The sequence below is a fragment of the Emiliania huxleyi genome, assembly GCF_000372725.1.
Source record: "Emiliania huxleyi CCMP1516 unplaced genomic scaffold EMIHUscaffold_60, whole genome shotgun sequence".
Classification (NCBI taxonomy): domain Eukaryota; phylum Haptophyta; order Isochrysidales; family Noelaerhabdaceae; genus Emiliania; species Emiliania huxleyi.
This window is the reverse complement of record NW_005197506.1, coordinates 613,677-630,401: the sequence shown is the minus strand read 5'-3', so window position 1 is coordinate 630,401 and position 16,725 is coordinate 613,677. Positions and strand designations below refer to the sequence as shown.

The 16,725-nt window shown below is 66.0% G+C and overlaps 4 protein-coding genes across 4 annotated transcripts; 1 reads left to right on the top strand and 3 right to left on the bottom strand.

The window, feature by feature from the left end:
- Window positions 1-1,884: 1,884 nt before the first annotated feature.
- EMIHUDRAFT_464985 (hypothetical protein) lies at window positions 1,885-5,194 on the bottom strand (the record flags this gene model as incomplete). Its single annotated transcript, XM_005764309.1, has 7 exons — window positions 4,680-5,194; window positions 4,436-4,593; window positions 4,249-4,360; window positions 3,910-4,111; window positions 2,974-3,838; window positions 2,361-2,750; window positions 1,885-2,067 (listed from the first exon to the last, which is right to left on the bottom strand). The coding sequence occupies exons 1-7, from the start codon at window positions 5,164-5,166 to the stop codon at window positions 1,885-1,887; spliced, it is 2,397 nt and encodes a 798-aa protein (XP_005764366.1). The 5' UTR covers window positions 5,167-5,194.
- Window positions 5,195-5,614: 420 nt separating this feature from the next.
- On the bottom strand, window positions 5,615-7,482 carry EMIHUDRAFT_214334 (hypothetical protein; the record flags this gene model as incomplete). Its single annotated transcript, XM_005764308.1, has 5 exons — window positions 5,615-5,769; window positions 6,264-6,340; window positions 6,419-6,732; window positions 6,803-6,911; window positions 6,989-7,482. The coding sequence occupies 5 exons, from the start codon at window positions 7,480-7,482 to the stop codon at window positions 5,615-5,617; spliced, it is 1,149 nt and encodes a 382-aa protein (XP_005764365.1).
- A 1,612-nt stretch (window positions 7,483-9,094) lies between these two features.
- Window positions 9,095-11,926, bottom strand: EMIHUDRAFT_104600 (hypothetical protein; the record flags this gene model as incomplete). Its single annotated transcript, XM_005764307.1, has 6 exons — window positions 9,095-9,391; window positions 9,529-9,727; window positions 9,954-10,146; window positions 10,215-10,327; window positions 10,448-10,556; window positions 11,881-11,926. The coding sequence occupies 6 exons, from the start codon at window positions 11,924-11,926 to the stop codon at window positions 9,095-9,097; spliced, it is 957 nt and encodes a 318-aa protein (XP_005764364.1).
- Window positions 11,927-13,102: 1,176 nt separating this feature from the next.
- Window positions 13,103-15,946, top strand: EMIHUDRAFT_104599 (hypothetical protein; the record flags this gene model as incomplete). Its single annotated transcript, XM_005764306.1, has 5 exons — window positions 13,103-13,575; window positions 13,724-14,488; window positions 15,157-15,402; window positions 15,439-15,490; window positions 15,590-15,946. 5 exons carry the CDS (start codon window positions 13,103-13,105, stop codon window positions 15,944-15,946), a joined length of 1,893 nt encoding a protein of 630 aa, XP_005764363.1.
- Window positions 15,947-16,725: the final 779 nt, after the last annotated feature.

The following is a 16,725-nucleotide window of genomic DNA, read 5'->3' as shown; positions in this document are numbered from 1 at the left end:
CTCCCCCCTCCCCCTCCCACTCTGCCGCCGCCCCGAGCGATGGCGACTCCTTGGCCCGAAACTTGCGCCGTCGGGGGGAACATTGCCATCTCCATCTGCCCTGATGGAAGCTGCAACCCACTGCGACTCAGCGTTGGCACGGGCTGCAATCGCCGTTGCCCTTGAGACGCCGAATGCTGACCCATCCCACTCGCCTGCGCATAGGAGAGCGGGTGAAGTTTCAGGTGTGTGTTGAGAATGAATCGAAGCGTGGTACCACCGTGTACAGGATCCCTGGTTTTGGTGGACCAGCTCCGTACCAGGCGCTCTCGCTCGGACACATCAAGCCTTCCTCGCTCTTTCACCGCCCCGCTTCTCTCTTTGTCAGGCCACAGACTACGTGAGCACAACCCTGCTTTCGGGGAAGCATATTTTGGTCAAGCTGTCGTGTGTCGATGCTCAGGCCAGGCGAGGGCCCACACTCGTGGCTTTCTCCTTTTCGAACCCATCGTCCACATCCACATCTCTCCCTCTGGCAGATGCGACGCACATGCCAGCATGTGGAAGGATGTGGAAGCGACGGCAGCGGACGGCGTGACCATGACACTACATGATGACGGGTGGCAGAAAGCAGGATCGCCCGAGCTATGGTGACAGGCGTGCGACATTCTCCTCCTCTCTCCCATAGGTGCGCACACCTGCAACCCAACAATCGTGGTCTACCGCAGACGAACAATTACAACGACGTGAACAAGGAGGGCCTCTGCATTGTGATCGCAACTGCGAGCGATTTCTTGCTGACGCCGGCGCAGGGGACGCTGCGGGACGTGAGTGGTGTCTCACACACCATCACCACCCGGGGGGGAAGGAAATGCCTTGGCAACATTTCCGCCACATCGACCTCCTACCCCGCGGACGCAGTGACATACAAGTCGAACATTTCAGACCTGCCCATGCTGAACGAGTTCGATGGGCTCGTCTCCGCCTATGGCGTGAGCGATGGCCCGATTCTGCACACGCCGGGCCGTCTCAGTGGGGCAGCGGGCTCCCAATGCCCCGGGGGAGGAGGCGAGGCCTCGGTGCAAGGCACCCAACTCTTCTTCTTTCAAAGAAGCCCCGTCCCGCCGCCGCCTTCACCACCGCCGTCACCGCCGCCGCCGCTGCTATCGCCGCCGCCGCCGCCGCCGCCGCCGCCGCCGCCGTGGGGGACAGGGGAGGGAGGCTCGACGCGCTTTCGAGAGCGCTTTGTAGAAATGGGCTTGAGCATTCAGCAGGCGCCGTGCACCTCCAGCCGCCCATTTCTCGGCTGCCTGCTAGGCCGCATCTAGGCTCACGGCTGTGATCTTGGCTGTAGGACCCCCATCTCCACCTCGCCCACGGCGGTCGCGCCGACTTTCGCGGCCGCAACGGCCAGCTCTACAACTTCTTCTCGGCACCGGGCTTGTCTGTCAATGTTAAGATCGAGGCGGCCACCTTCAAGCTCAACAACAACAAGCTCACCGTGAACGGATCCTTCATCACGGAGCTGCACCTGGCGGCCCTAGTCGGCGGCGAGAAGCGCAAGTGGTCCAACCTCTCCTTCTGGGGCTCGCAGCTCGACGAGAATAATTGGGGCTGGGAGGTCATCACAGGGTACTGCGGCGGCCGCCGCTTCCGTTTTGGCAAGGGTGGTCACAGGGCGTGCGAAGATCTGAATGTCGCGATGAGCATGGCTTCCGCGACCTTCTCAGCAAAATATTGGACCATCAACGTCAAGGGCGCGCGCACCTATGCGAGCATGGGGCCGCTGCACCGCGTCGACATCGGCTTTGTGCTCCGAGGAGACTACGCGGCTCGCCACCTGCCTCACGGAATCGTCGGGCAGTCCTTCTCATCGGCGCTGCCACGGCACGGAAGAGTGGATGTCTACCCGCCGGAGGGCCACTTCACCACCTCGGCGCAAGCTGAGGGCGCCATCGAGGGTGAGGCGAGCATGTACGAGGTCGGATCGCCCTTCGAGACACGCTTCAAGTTCTCGCGCTTCGACGCTTCGCCGCGGCAGTCGCCGCTATCGGAACTACTCGCGGAGCGGGACCGGGAGGCGGAAGCCTCGGCGGCAGATGGGGTTGGGGCGGCGTGGTGAGATATTACAGATGTGTGCTCTTGATGTGTTGTCAAACGGAGAAAGTAACGCGCCTCTAGCAGCATACGAGTACGACGGTCGACGCGGGCACGGGCCGTGTGCGATGGCACTGGCCTTTCCCGCCGCACCCAAAGAGATTCTGTTACTCTCAAGCGCAACACAAACTAGAGCCGATTCGTAGCTCACATAACGCACATTCGACGTACGCCGGGCGAGTGCGCACGGATTCTTCTTGCGCCGCCGGACCCCACGCTCGCACCGCCGGGCCCGGTGTCCTCGCATTGCCTACAGCAACAATCCTGCCCTCACGCCACAAGTGCGACGCTCTCATTCGGGCGCCGGCGTCATCGCTGTGCCGGGGCTGCTCCGCGCTCTGCTCCGCGCTCTGCTCTGCGCGCGCCTGCTCCGCCTCCGCCTCCACCCCGTATCCCGCCTCTACTGCGGGCGAGGCCGCCGACGCGTCCGCCGCCCCAAGCTTTGCGCCCGCGGCCTCCGCGCCAGCGACGGGCGTGGAAGGCGACTCGGCCTCACCGGCAAAGGGCCTGTTCTGGTGGGAGCGGGCAGAGTAGGGCGTGTACGGCCGATCATCGTCCGAGCGAGACCCGCCGCCGTCCGAGCTCGACGCTCGAGCGAGGAGGGCGCGCACGGCCTGCCGGGGCGGACAGGGAGGGGGGGTGGAGGAAGGGAGGGTGGAGGAGGGTGGGTGACGGGTGAAGGAGTCGCTGCCGCGGCGCGGGCAGGGGGCGTGCAGGCGGCCTCGTCCGACTCGCTCGTCTGCTGCAGCGCGTCGATCACCTGGTGTGACCGGGTTGCGATGAGGCCGGCGGGAGGCATGAGATTGTCTCCACCGCGATTGCGCTCCAGCGTCGCACCTTGCGCAAGCGCACGGCCACTGCGGTGGCAGCGGCGGCGGCGAGCGCGAGGGCGGCGGCGGCGACAGCGGAGGCGGCGTGCCGCAGTGACGCGAGGAGGGCGGGCACGGCCCCGCGGCCCACGCGAGAGAGGAGGCTGCAGCCGGCCGACCACGCAGCAGACGCCAGTCTGCCACGGCCGACGGCGGCGACGAGGAGGCCGAGGACGGCGCTCCAGAAGAGTCGGCGGTCGGACGACTCCGACGCGGCCGTGGCGATCGAGTCGGGCCGATGGCGGCTCACGCGACCGTCGCCCGTGCTATGACCGTGCGGCGGGACCGGCGAGACCGCCGCGCTCGCCCAGCCGGCGCCGGCGCCTCTTCTCCACTCCAATCGTGCTCCTGCCTCCTCCCCTGCGCTGGCCGCCTGCTTGACAATCTCGGCCGCGAGGCGCCCCGGAAGGCCGAGCGCAATCAGGTCGGGGGCCTGCAAGCGGCGTGCCACGGGCGCGTCACAGTCACGGACAAGCCACAGGGAGGTGTGCTCGAAGGTGGCAAATTGAGCCGCCTGTAGCACTCGCAGCGCGGAGACCGAGTCGACCCAGTGGTCGTGCACGAGGGAGTGGGCGAAGGCCGCCGTGTCGCGCCCGAGCGAAGCGCCTGCCCGCACCACCAGCTCCGCCACGGCCTCCGGCCCTCCGCCCCCTCCTCCGCCCCCGTCCCCTCCTCCTCCTCCTCCCCGCGGCGCCGCGGCGACGGGGCCGGCGACGAGCACCTTGCCGACGCTGCCGCCGGCGTGGAGCGCGGTGTGCGCTGCGCCGTACTCCTCCCACCCAAAGACGGTCTCCTCGGTCGTGAGCTTGCCGGCGAGGACGAGGTCGGCGAGCCTGCTCCGGCAAGAGAGTGGCGGTACGGGCAGAGGAGGCAGGGCGAGGGTGCGGGTGCGGGTGCGGCTCGCCGGCGGCGCGCGTCCGCAAAGTCGGGCACGTAGTTCGCGACGCCAAAGCCCGAGATGCGAAGGGCGCGGTCGGTGATGGCGTGCGCGTTGGCGAGGCCGCCGCGCGACGAGGAGGAGAACTCGGAGACGGCGCCGACGTTGAGGACGGTGCCGAACTTGCTCATGTGTAGCAGCGCCTCGTCGAGCGTGCGCCCGCCGACGCCTGGCCGCGGCGGCAGAGGCGGTGACCCGGGCGGCGGGCGGCGGGCGGCGGGCGGCGGGCGGCGGCGGGGCGAGAGAGCGGGGGAGGGGCGTCGGTGGAGCCGCGCTCTGGCGCGGCGCGGGGGAAGGGGCGGCCGCCGTCGAAGAAGACGTCGACTCCCTCGGGGGCGAGGGCGGCGAGCGCGTCGCCGACGGCCTGGCGGCGGTAGTTGAAGGCCTCGACGCCGTACTTGGACCGCAGCAGTCGCACCTGCCGACAGGACGACCCGCCCCTCTCCCTCTCCTCCTCTCCCTCGGTCGGCGCCCTGCAGCGCGGCCGCCGCGCCTTCTCGTCCGTCCCAGCCGAGCCGATGACGCGCGTCGCGTTGCGCAGCTGGAAGAGCTGCGCCGCCAGCAGCCCGACCCCGCCCGCCGCGGCCGACACATACACCACGCCCGGCCCCTCTGGCCGGGGCGGCAGCAGCTTCTCGATGGCGAGCAGCGCTGGGCAGCGGGGGAGGGCGGAGAGGGGGCTGCGTCAGGTCGGAGGGCGGATCTCGGAGCCGCCTCACGGAGGCGCGTGTCTTCACCCGTGAGCCCCGTCGTGGTGCCGAGGACAGACAGCTCGAGCGACGGGTCGACGCTGCCGAGCGCCTTGCGCAGCCGCGCCGCCGCCGGGTCGAGGACCTGCACCGCCCGGATCGCCGACGCGCCCACTCCCAGCTCGCCCGCCGCCCAGTCGGGGTGGCGCGACGCGAGGCAGCGCAGCACGGCGCCAAACGTGAACATCGCGTCGCCGGGCCGCTTCTGCAGCTTGGAGAAGAAGCCCCAGCCCTGCGCCGAGCCGCCGCCGTCGGTCCAGATCCGCGTCGCCGCGTCCACCGACGCGTACTCCAGCGCGAAGAGCGCCTCGCCCTGCTTGAGCGCCGCGGCGTCGAGCGGCGGCGACGGAGCGAGCGCAAAGTCGGTCGGCGCAAAGGGGCGGCCGTCGGGCAGGACGGCGATCCGCCACTCGGTGGTCGCGGAGGAGCCGGAGGCGAGAAGGAGGAGGGCGAGCCGCGGCGGCGGGCCTCGCATTCTGCGGGTGGAGATGTGTGTCCGGTCGCCTGAAGCGAGTGCCTGTCAGAGCCCTGAGCGAGCGAGTCGGAGGGGGTACAGCTGACTTGGCCGGCGAAAAAAAGTAATAACACCGGACAAAACGGAACATCTCTACCCTTGGGTTGTCTGTTTTCTTTCTTTCTTTCTTTCTACTAGGAGATGGGTAAAAAGGAACAGGTCCCCGCCCTGCGGTCTTTGTGAAAAAAGTAATGTGAAACGTATCTCCCCGTATCTCCCCGTATCTCCCCGTATCTCCCCGCATCTCCCCGTATCTCCCCGTACCGCGGATACCGCGAAAAATTTCGGCCAGACCAGGGAGGGTGGAAAGAAAGAAAGAAAGAAGACAGACGCCCCAAGGGAGGGTCGGAGGGAGGGTGGGAGGGATCAATGTGTGTCAGGGAACTTTCTTTCTTTCTCCCAGGGCACACTACACCACCGCCTGCGAAGCCCCCGCGAGGACGATCCACGCGTCCTGATGCCAGCCACGCTTCCTCGCCAGCAGGCGAGCGGCGCGTTGGGACTCCACGCTCGCATCCCGCTCCGGGCCGTGATCCCGCGTGTTGCAGCGACGCAGCAGGTCGGCTGCGATTGCCCGTACCACATCGCCCCGCACGCCGCCCCCTCCTCCTCCCCCACCCTCGCCGCCGTTGCCGCCCACCGCTTCCACCACAACCGCTCTCGCGCCAGCCGAGGAGATACGCCGGCTGATGGGGGGCGCGGCGCGTGTGGCTGCAAGGCAGAGCCTATCGAGCAGCTCGCCGGTCTTGGGCGCACCCACCTGTTTAGAGGCCCAGATCATGAAAAGAGTCCTCACGCTGTGATCAGAAATATGCCTCAGACGCACCATTCGGGCGATGCTGCGCGGCGGCGGGGCGGGCCGAGTCGGCTGCAGCGCAGGTGCGGCGGCGCTCGCCCGGCAGCGGCCGGGAGCCTTTCGGCAGTCGCGCAGCGGCTCTGCAGAGTCGACGTGATGCCTGAGCCGCAGCTAGGTGTGAGGGGGTGCTCTGGAGTCTGATGGGGATGGTATCGGGCAGGGCGCCAAACGCAGTGCCCTTGCCTGAGCCCGGTTCGGTCACCATGCTTCTGACGCGAGACGGAGCTGGCGTCGACCGACAGCATCTCGTAGCCATATGAGCGCAGGAACTCGGCGAGCCTGCCGAGGCACTGGCGAGATAAGGAGATGTGTAGGTGCTGTGTGCGGCGTCGAAGGGCGGTGGGGAGGCGGGCGCACCGGAGGAAGCGGAGGCTGGTCAGGTGGGTGGACTCGAAGACGACGCGGGCAGGGCGCACGAGGGCAAAAGGGAACTGGTATAAGGCCGCGTCGTCGTGTCCCTCCGCATCGACCGCCTCACATGCCACGCGATTGTTCTGAGCATGACTCGCTCGAACGCACCCATGCCCCCTCTCATTGATCTCCCGGCTAGCCCTCACCAAAAGCGAGAGCGCCGCAGCGCCACCTCTCTGCGCGTGCCGCAGCTGCGGCACCAACTCGGTCTCGGCGCAGTAGCATCGCACCGGAAATGTCACTAGGTTATTGGCGATCACCTGCAAGGCGTGACACGATAGAGTGAGAGAACTAGGAGATCCACGCATGTCCCCTTCGCCCTCATCCAACCGCCTGGCGCATGCAGTTGTTTGGCAGCGGCCGGCCGAGTACCTTTGAGCACTGAGCACACTGGTTTGGCCCCACGGCAAAGTAGCGATTGTGGCGGAGCAGGTGCGACCTGACGGTGCGTCAGCAGAAGGGGGTCGAGATGAATGAGCTTGGGTCTGGTCGCGGTTTGCACAGGGTGCGCTGCACTTGGAGAGAGAGGCGATCTCAGAGACAAAGTGAGAGCCATTTCCACCGGGCGTGTTGGCGGTGAGACAGCGGGCGTCCGAGTCGTTGCTCCCCCAGTTGCCCGTGGCGTTGCTCATGTCAACCGACCACATTTTAAGCGGCGCGGCGGCGCACTGGTCGCACACGGCCGCGTTTACAAGTTCCACGTTGGGCGGCTGTGGCGTATAGGTCCTCTGCAATTGCTTGAAGATGTCTGGTATAGGCTCGAGGAGAGTTGACTTCCAGCCATGGTGCACAGCGAGAGGGCCTGGCTCTGTGTTGATGTACGATGTGGACTCGTGCTTGTTGGCGCCGATCTGGAAGAGCGATGATGCCGCCGGGTCGAGAGCCGCCATCCAGGGAGACATTGCGAAGGCTCGGTGGCCCTTGAGTTTCTTCTTTCGCGAGACGGCCTCGGCGAGCCAGGCCGTCTCCACCCGTTGCTGCTCGGTGGTATTGTACGGCCAAAGCAGCATCGAATCGCACGAGCTCGTTGAGGCCGCCTCTGCTTGCCGACGCCGCATAGAGACGAGGTCGCCAAGAGTTTTGGGCGCCCTTCTGGAGGAGCTCTCTACCTCCTGCAGCCGCCGGTGATGGCTCCGCCGCCGGAGCATTGCCTCCCAAATGCGGCACCGCAGGCCACAGGGTTGGCGTGCTGTTGCCGTCACCACCGCTGCGGTCAACAACAACATACCTGGTACCCGCCCGCGAACGAAGAACGTTAACTTTCCGTTTTTTTTCAGTAGTAGTAGTACTTTTAGCTTACTGGGAGAAAAGGGAGAGGGGGGGTCTCTCTCTCTCTCAGTGATTTAGCTCTTGCTTGTCTGTCCTTTCACACCGGAAAAAAGAAAGAAAACAGACACGCCAAACGAGGGATGGGACGAGGAGTCGAGGACAGGGTCCCCACCTGCACGAGCAGGATTTTGGAAGGACGATCAGGGGGACAGGTGGGGCTCTCCTGCTCCTGACAAGGGACACGACAGGCTCGCAGCGCGGTGCGCGGTGGACTCCCACATCCACTGGCGGTCTCATCTCAGTCTAGCGACCACACCGGGTCCAATCGTTTAGCTCTCTTCTTTTTCTTTTTCTTTTTTACGTTCGGCAACACCGCTGGCGTGAAGAGCAACGGCGCAACGTGTGCAGACGCGACGAGCAGCAATGGTGGGGCGAGCTGAGATGGCGCGATGAGCGTTGGCCCGCTGAGCGATGGCACGAGGCCGCCTGCTCACGCGTCATCAGCGACTCGCTCGCCCAGGTTCCATCGCGAGCATCAAGCACCGCGTCCAGCTTCACCAATGGCAGCTCTGGCTCTCTCTTGAGCGAGGAGCAGACAGGCTGCAGCATCTCCTTTCCGTCTCACAGCGCCAGCTTTGTCGCGACGCTACGATGGCGACCCTAGCTCAGCCGTCAGGCTTGCAGCGCTCCATCGCGGCTGCCCTCGCCACCCTCCAGCTTGGCTTCGAAGAGGAGTATCTTGAGCCGCGCACTGGCTACTCGCTCGACCTGGCGCTGCCCTCGTCACGCGTCGGCGTTGAGGTGGACGATGGCCCCTCTCTCACTTCCAGTCCTCCTGCCCGACGACCGGGGCGTGCGCAAGCCCAAGGGGCAAACGCTGCTCAAGCGGCGCCTCCTCGCGGTGGCTGGCTGGAGGGTGATCAGCGTTCCTTTCTCGCTCATAGTTAGCGGGTAGAAATAAATAAAAGGTGAAGGCAGATTCTGATCGAGATGGGATGCATGTGCATGCACATGTGCGTGCACATGCATACATGTACATGTACATGTTGTGTCCCCGCCCTGCGCGAATCGATATCTTGGTGTGAGCGGGGATCAACGGGTGGAGACTGGAGTTAGCCGCCATAAGTTAGGCGGACAGGCGCGGAACCGCAACGGGTCGCGCGCCTCTCTCTCGAAAGAGGGGGGCACACAGGTAATCGTAAAAATAGAGGTGACTAGAACGGTCGACACGCACACGCCGTTCGCCGTACCTATACCTTTTCATTTCCCTGAACTCTTTCTCTGCATCGGGACGATCCTACGAGCGCTCCAATCAAAATTCACGCCAGTGCGAGCACTTGCGTTAACCTTTAGTTAGGTGAATGGCACGGGGCTTTTCTCGTAGCTGTGGGAGAGTGGGTGACGAACGAAGACGCGGACGGCGATCGCTGCGCCGACCGCGGCCGCCATCAGCGCGATCACCGCGGCGACCGCCACCGAGATGCCCTCGCGACCGCGCGCCTCGGCCTGCGCGGCGCTCAGCAGGGCGGCGCGGCGGCGCAGCTGAACGGCGCCATAGTTGAGCTCGGCTTGCGCGGGGCCGAGCTTGTGCCGGTGGCTCGCGAAGTATTGCACCAGCTCCTCCGCCATCAGCGTCTTGCCGCAGGCCGCCTGGGCAGGGAGGGAGGCACTGGTGAGGAGGGGCACGGCTGCCGCAACTCGGCGCTGCCATCGGCTGCAAAAAATGGGCGACGGCTCCATCTCGGCGGCCGCCCCGCCTGCATCGTGTCCATCGCCTTTTGGTGCACCGGCGAGCCCGTTGCGATGGCGTCGGTGACGAGGACGACGTCGAGACCATAGCGGTCTGCCGCCTCGTAGCAGGTCGCGATGACGCAGTCTTCGGTCCACGCGCCGACGATAACGATAGTGTCGACGCCCCACGCCTGCAGCATCGGGTAGAGGATGTCGTCTCCGTGCTCGTCCTTGTCGGCCATCTTGGAGAGGTGCCTGCGGCGGGGAGGGCGGCATGGTCGGAGGGAAGGAGGGACGGCCGAACTCCTTTCGCAGACACTTCGTGGAGAGTGCCGTCCGCTGCGTGAGTCGCAACATGCCAGCGGTCGGGTCTGCGCCAAATGGACCGGTCTCGGCTGATCTCGGCTGATCTCGGCTCATCTCACATCGACTTGATGACGAGCGACTTCTCGTCCTCCGTGATCGGTCCCATCGCTGGCACCTAACACGCCAGCCCTCGGTTCCGGCCGCGCTGCTCTTGTGCGTGTACGGACCACCCTCCGCCGCGCAGCCCGCCGTGTCGGTCGCGTTCTTGCCGTACCTCGTGTCGATCCACATCGGGTTCTCGGCGTGCCCTTTGACGGTGCCTCCCGGCGGGTACAGGCCGCGAGGGCCCCAGAAGCGGTCGATGGCTCCTGCGGGCGCGTCGTGGACGCGTCAGGGAGGCGCCCTCGGACCCACGGAAGCGGGCGAGCACACGCACCGTACGCGCCGTCATCCTCCTGCCGGTACCAGTTGGTCCACACGACCGGCTGCTGCGCCTTGCGGAAGGCGGCGAGCACCGCCTCGGCGTTCGGCATCATAAAAGTCATATACCTGCAGGGCAGGCGGAGGGAGCTCAGCTGGCAGCGGCGCTGCGCGGCTGTGTGCGAGGCTCCGCAGAGGGTAGAGCGAGTGAGACGAGCGAAGGTGCGGGCGTCAGTGCGGGCTGCGCACGGGAGGTAGTCATTCTCCATGTCCAGCACGAGGAGGCAGAAGGTTCGGGTCTGGTCCGCCAGAGCCCAGTCGGCCGAGACTTCCATCAGCGGCTCGAACGGAGGCTTGCCTATAGAGAGAGAGCTGCACTGTCCGATCCTTGATGCGGCGGAGCAGCGGTCCGTGACAATGGCACGCCGTCGATCCAGGTCGGGACTTCGCCTTCGTTCTTCTTGTATTTGGCGTTCTTCATCGACGTATTGCCGAGCCGCAGTCGCTTTGGGCCAAAGCCCTCGCCCTTGAAGGCGAACACGTCCTTGAGGCCGGGATCGTTGGCCGCGCTGGCGAAGATCTGGGCGGAATAGGCCGGCAGGAGCGCGAGCATGAGGGGGGGTACGGCTTTTTCCCCGGTGTCTCGAGACCTCGAGAGATGTCGCGCGAAGTCCGGACTTGGCCTTCTTTGTATGGCAAGGGGCGGTGGCGGACCAGCTTTAGATCTACTTGCCATCCACATCACTCTTTAGATCTACTTGCCATCCACATCACTCTCGGTCATATGGAGGTCGCACATCTCGCGGCGGAAAAAAGAAAGAAAGAATTCGCCGTCCAAGTGCCGTTAATGACCGCACTCCAAGTGCTCCAAGTGCCGACGGAGAGTGTAGAGGATGTAGAGTGTAGAGCGCTGTAGAGCTGTAGAGCTGTAGAGCGCTGGAGAGCGCTGTAGAGCTGTAGAGCGCTGGAGAGCGCTGTAGAGCTGTAGAGCTCTACATCCGCCGCGGGACGATGTGAGTCCGATGTAGAGCGATGTAGGAGCGCGATTTTGCTGTAGAGTTTGTTGTAGAGGCTCTACAGCCAAACCGCTGGGAAGGCAGTGACTCAAAGAGGTCGAGCCGCGCTAATGGGGTGTCTCCGAGCCTGAGGGAGGGTGTAGAGGATGTAGAGTGTAGAGCGCTGTAGCGAGCTGTAGAGCTCTACATCCGCCGCGGGACGATGTGAGTCCGATGTAGAGCGTCTCCGAGCCTGAGGGAGGGTGTAGAGGATGTAGAGTGTAGAGCGCTGTAGCGAGCTGTAGAGCTCTACATCCGGCGCGTGACGATGTGAGTCCGATGTAGAGCGATGTAGAGCGCGATTTTGCTGTAGAGTTTGTTGTAGAGGCTCTACAGCCAAACCGCCGGGAAGGCAGTGACTCAAAGAGGTCGAGCCGCGCTAATGGGGTGTCTCCGAGCTTACTGGAGCTCTGATGGACGGCCCTGACTACGGGGTGCGGACCCTGAGTTGAACAGGGGTTGTGCGCCAAGCCCTCCTGCTCGGCTCCAGCGAGTAGACAAGTGTTACCATCAACAGAGGAGAAGGATATGACCTCAGGGCTGATGTGACCAAGCGCTGGTAGCGTGGTTTTACCTCACACCCATGGTCTCACAGTGTGCCGGCAGTCGCCGAGCAGTGTCGCTCACACAAGCCGCAGCACGAGTGACTGAGGGCCAGTGAGGGCGAGCCCATCGCTGTCACAGCTGTGGCAGCCGCACAGTAGGCTGTGCCAACTGTGCAGAGCGTATGAGCAGCAGAGGAGCTGCTCTCCAGGCTTCAGGCGCAAAGAGCTGCATGCCACCGAAAGCGCTGTCGAGGTTCGCCGAGCGCGGCGAAATCGGGGGACGCCGTCACCGACGAGCGCGTTGGAGTATTCACTCCGGACAAAGACGGGTAGACGCACACGAGCCGCGGTCGTCTACCCGTCATAGTGGCGAGGCGCGGGACCGTCTGTGGCGAAGTGGGTCGCGTCCCCCGATTTCCTCAACTCAGGGTCCGCTCCCTCTATCCCTGACACACAGAGAGTCACTCTGACGGCACACAACACCCTATAACTGCGTCATGACCAGCCTGCCATGCGTCGCCGGTGCCGCAGTCGTCGCTGTGCTCCTTTAGCAGGCGGTGGACTGTCGGCTGCGAGGACGGTGTCGCATTTGCGCGAGGCGAGGCGAGCATTCAGACGCGTTGCATGCGCCATGCCTCGCGCCAGCGCGTGCGGGAGCTCCTGGCTGAGCGTTGAGTCCAGGCGAGTTGCGCTGGCCACTATCGCTACGCCGAGCCGAGCTGACGCGCCGAGGCGCCGGCCAGTCGCAGCCGTGAGGCATGCCATAGCAGCAGAGGCACCTGCCACCCATTGGGCGGGCAGACAGAAGGCCAACCCACCTCGAGACCATACCCCCCCCGCCACTTGGAAAACCTGCTTGGGGTATGGTAGGGCTAGCCTTGGGCGGTCAGGACCATACCCCCCCCCCCCCCCCTTTGGGCCGCCGAGCTACCATACTCGAGTACCATGCCCCGGAAAAAGTTGGAACCCTGTCAGGTGCCATCCCCTTCACAGGTGTCATGCCCTTCACACAAAAACACAACCACGGACCCAAGACGCACAAGCTCAGACAGTCGAGAAAGGGATAGACCGCAACGACAGTCAGAAGTCAGCGCTGGGTCCCAGGGCGAATGCGATGACGGCCTCTAGCTAGTGTGAGCTCTAGCTAGTGAGCTCATCGCTACTATATGCAGCGAGTTAGTTAGGAGCCGACCGACCGACCCAGCGACCCTCGCGTCCGGTGCTCACCGACGGCCGGGCGGGCCACCCGCCCACGCGCCGCCTACGCGCAGCGCGTGCGCAAACTCGCCCGCCGTTCACAGTCAATGGCCACGCCGTCCTGCTCCATCGTCGTGACGGGGTTCGGCCCGTTCGCCGACGTCGAAGAGAACCCAACCGACTGGCTCGCGAGAGAGCTCGCCAGCGGCGCCGACGGCTGGCGGCTTCCGCACGGCGTCCCGCTCCGCTCAGCAGTGCTTGAGGTTTCGACCGAGGATGTCGACGCGCAGCTGCAGCGGCTGCACAGCGGCGACGACTCCTCCGGCTGCGTCATCTACGTGCACCTTGGCGTCGACGCGAGAGGGCGCGGCTTTGCACTCGAGCGCACCGGCGTCAACAACATGACATTTCGTGTGGCGGACGAGCGAGGCCGCCAGCCGACGGACGAGCCCATCGACGCCGCGCCGGCCGCGCGTGGCGTGCGGGGCTGCCGCCGCAGCCCTCTGCCCCTCTCCTCTCTGCGGGATGCGTTGGCTGCGAGGTCGGCCGAGGAGATCCGAGTCTCGGACGACGCAGGCCGGTGCGTTGGCGCTAGGGCCCGCAACCTATCCACGAGCCCGCCGCTGTGGGTGCGCCGAGAAGCAGATTGTCTGCCCACCCTCGCCGGCCGGCACCGCGCTGCTGCTGGGATGGCCAGACGCCGAAGACGCCCTTGGCCTGACCCGCAGGTACCTGTGCAACTACACGCTGTACGAGTCGCTGCGGCTCTCGCACGCGCACAACAACAGCTCGGGCGCGCAGAGCACGCAGAGTCGGCACACCGCCCTGTTTGTCCACGTGCCTCCCTTCGAGGCGGTGCCGCGCCGCCGCCAGCTGGCGCTGCTGCAGCACCTGCTCGCCGAGCTGGCGGACGAGGCGCACCGCGGCGGCGGCGCGGCGATGCTGCCCGCGTGCGGCGGGGCTGTGGAAGAGCTGAGCGAGGGCGAGATGCTTCGCGCCGCGGCGGCGGCGGCTGCGCGCGGCGGCGGCGTGGCGGGGACGGCGGGCTCGCTGGGCGAAGACGACGAGGCGCGTTTGGACCAGGGCAGAGGCGAGGGCGGCGAGGGCGGCGCGGCTGCGGTGGGCTGTGCGGCGGTGCGGCGGTGCGGCGGCGTGGTCCCGATCGGGGAGGCGGAGGAGGGCACTGTGGCGGTGGGCGAGGTGGAGGGAGTCGAAGTCCGGCTGTGGTACCGCACGTGGGGCAGCCGCGCCGCTGGCACCCCCGTGCTGTTTGTGCACGGAGGGCCCGGCAATTGCGTCGCCGACTATGCAGACATCAACGGCGAGTTTTTCGACGCGGCGCGCTTCTTTGTGGTGGAGGTGGACCAGCGAGGCACGGGCAGGTCGACGCCGTCGGTGCGCGAGTCGGCGGCGCACATGCGCATCTACGGCGAGATCAACATCTCGCTGATGAGCGCCGACTTCGAGGCGGTGAGGGAGGCGCGGGTCTGGAGGTGCAGCCGCTGGCTGACGGCTCGAGCTAACGTCGACTGATGAGGGAGCAGGCGCTCGGTCTCGAGCGGTGGCTGGTGTTTGGCGGCAGCTGGGGCTCCACGCTGGCGCTGCAGTACGCCCTCGACTTCCCGCAGCGCTGCCTCGCCCTCATCCTTCGCGGCGTCTTCCTCAGGCGCGCACGCGACGCCGAGATGAGCGAGCGTCTCCCCTCCCCGCCACAGCCTGCCGGCCCTCGACCCCCCCCTGCACCGCCACAGCCTGCCGGCCCTCGCCCCCCCTGCACCGCCACAGCCTGCCGGCCCTCGCCCCCCCTGCACCGCCACAGCCTGCCGGCCCTCGCCCCCCCTGCACCGCCACAGCCTGCCGGCCCTCGCCCCCCCTGCACCGCCACAGCCTGCCGGCCCTCGCCCCCCCTGCACCGCCACAGCCTGCCGGCCCTCGCCCCCCCTGCACCGCCACAGCCTGCCGGCCCTCGCCCCCCCTGCACCGCCGCAGCCTGCCGGCCCTCGACCCCCCCCTGCACCGCCGCAGCCTGCCGGCCCTCGACCCCCCTGCACCGCCGCAGCCTGCCGGCCCTCGACCCCCCTGCACCGCCACAGCCTGCCGGCCCTCGCCCCCCCCTGCACCGCCACAGCCTGCCGGCCCTCGACCCCCCTCTTCGCCACAGCTTGCCGGCCGAGATCGACGCCGTCTACTCGCGGGCGCCGTATGCAGCCGCCGCCGAGGCCGAGGGCGAGGAGGCGGGCGCGCGCCGCCGGCTTCGAGAATTTGACGCCTTTGCCGCGGCGGTGGGCGAGAGCGGCCACGACGCTCGCTTGCTGCTGGGCGAGTACGATCGGCGCATCCGCGCGGGCGACGCGGCGGCCACCTGGCACTGGCACGCTCGCACGCAGGTGGGCTGGCGCAGCGCGGTGTGAGCGCGTCTCTTCACACGCGTGGCTGTGAACAGGCACGCGTTCGAGTGCAACCTGATGGCGGAGTGCGAGTCGGAGCGGCGCGACGTGGACACTGCCGTGGCGGACGAGTACGCCGAGGCGCTCTAGGAATGGCTCGATGCGCCGTCCACTCTCCGTGCCCGTGAGGCCGTGTGCTGCAAACAGGCGCGCAGCGTCGCCTTCTTCGAGGCGCGCCTCTTCCTGCGAGGTGCGTACGAGGCGCCGTGCAGGCTGCTCGAGCGGCTCTCGGGCGAGGCCGCGGCGGCGATGGCGCGGATGGACACTTGGGTGGTGCAGGGCACGGGCGACGCTGTCTGCCCAGAGGAGTTTGCGCGCGAGCTTGTGGCGCAGATGCGAGCGATCCGCGACGCACTAGAGCCGTCAGAGGACGGCGCGAAGGGTGCGGGGCTGCTCAGCACGCACTTCGTGGACGCGGGCCACAAGGCGGGCGCCGCGGGCATCAAGGAGAAGCTCATCGAGTGCGTGCACGACTATCTGGACCGGGCGGGCGGCGGCAGCTGAACGCATTTCTAACCGTATGTGTCCCTCTGGGGCATGTTTGATGTTATTGAAGTGATGGATTCTGCTGTCTGGGTGTGAGTGTCGCGCACCGACCACCGATCCGTGGTCGCTCCCACCGGACAGCGGTGAGCGGACTCCGATTCATTTTTAACCCGTGTATCTAGATTGAGAATTTTCACAATTACATGGCATGCGAGACATGCGCGTGGGGCATGCACGTAAGACAGTATGTACTGCTTGGCAAGCTGCCTCAGGGTCTCGGCAATATATTAGAGCCGTAGGCGTGCGCTCTTGCCTCTTTTCAAGTTGAACGGCTCTTTACCTTCCGTGCTCTGACGGTTGGCCGCCGCCCGGGCGTTCAACGCGCGAGCAATCGTCTCCCTGACGAGACGGGCCAGCTCCGGCTTTGAGTTGCTGCCTTCGTAGTCGACGGCGTTCTCCTCACATAGGTGGATGAATGCCTGCCTCCCCAGGCCGTTGAAAGTCTGCCACTTGAGTCTGCTGTCAGCGTCAAGGTGCGGCTCGCACCGGTCGATGCATGCACGCCTGAGCTCGTAGGATATGTGTGACGCTCGCTGGCGTTTGAACCGGGCGGCGCGGGCAACATTTAACGACTCTATGTCCGCCGCGGAGAGTAGCTTCGAGAGCTTGAGCAAACCGATCAAAGTCGAGTGCATAGAAGGAGATGTCATGTCGTCGATGATGACACGCATGTCCACCGGCTGAATGAAATCTGGATCCAATACTGAGTCTAGATCTGGCTGGGTCTGATGCTCGCT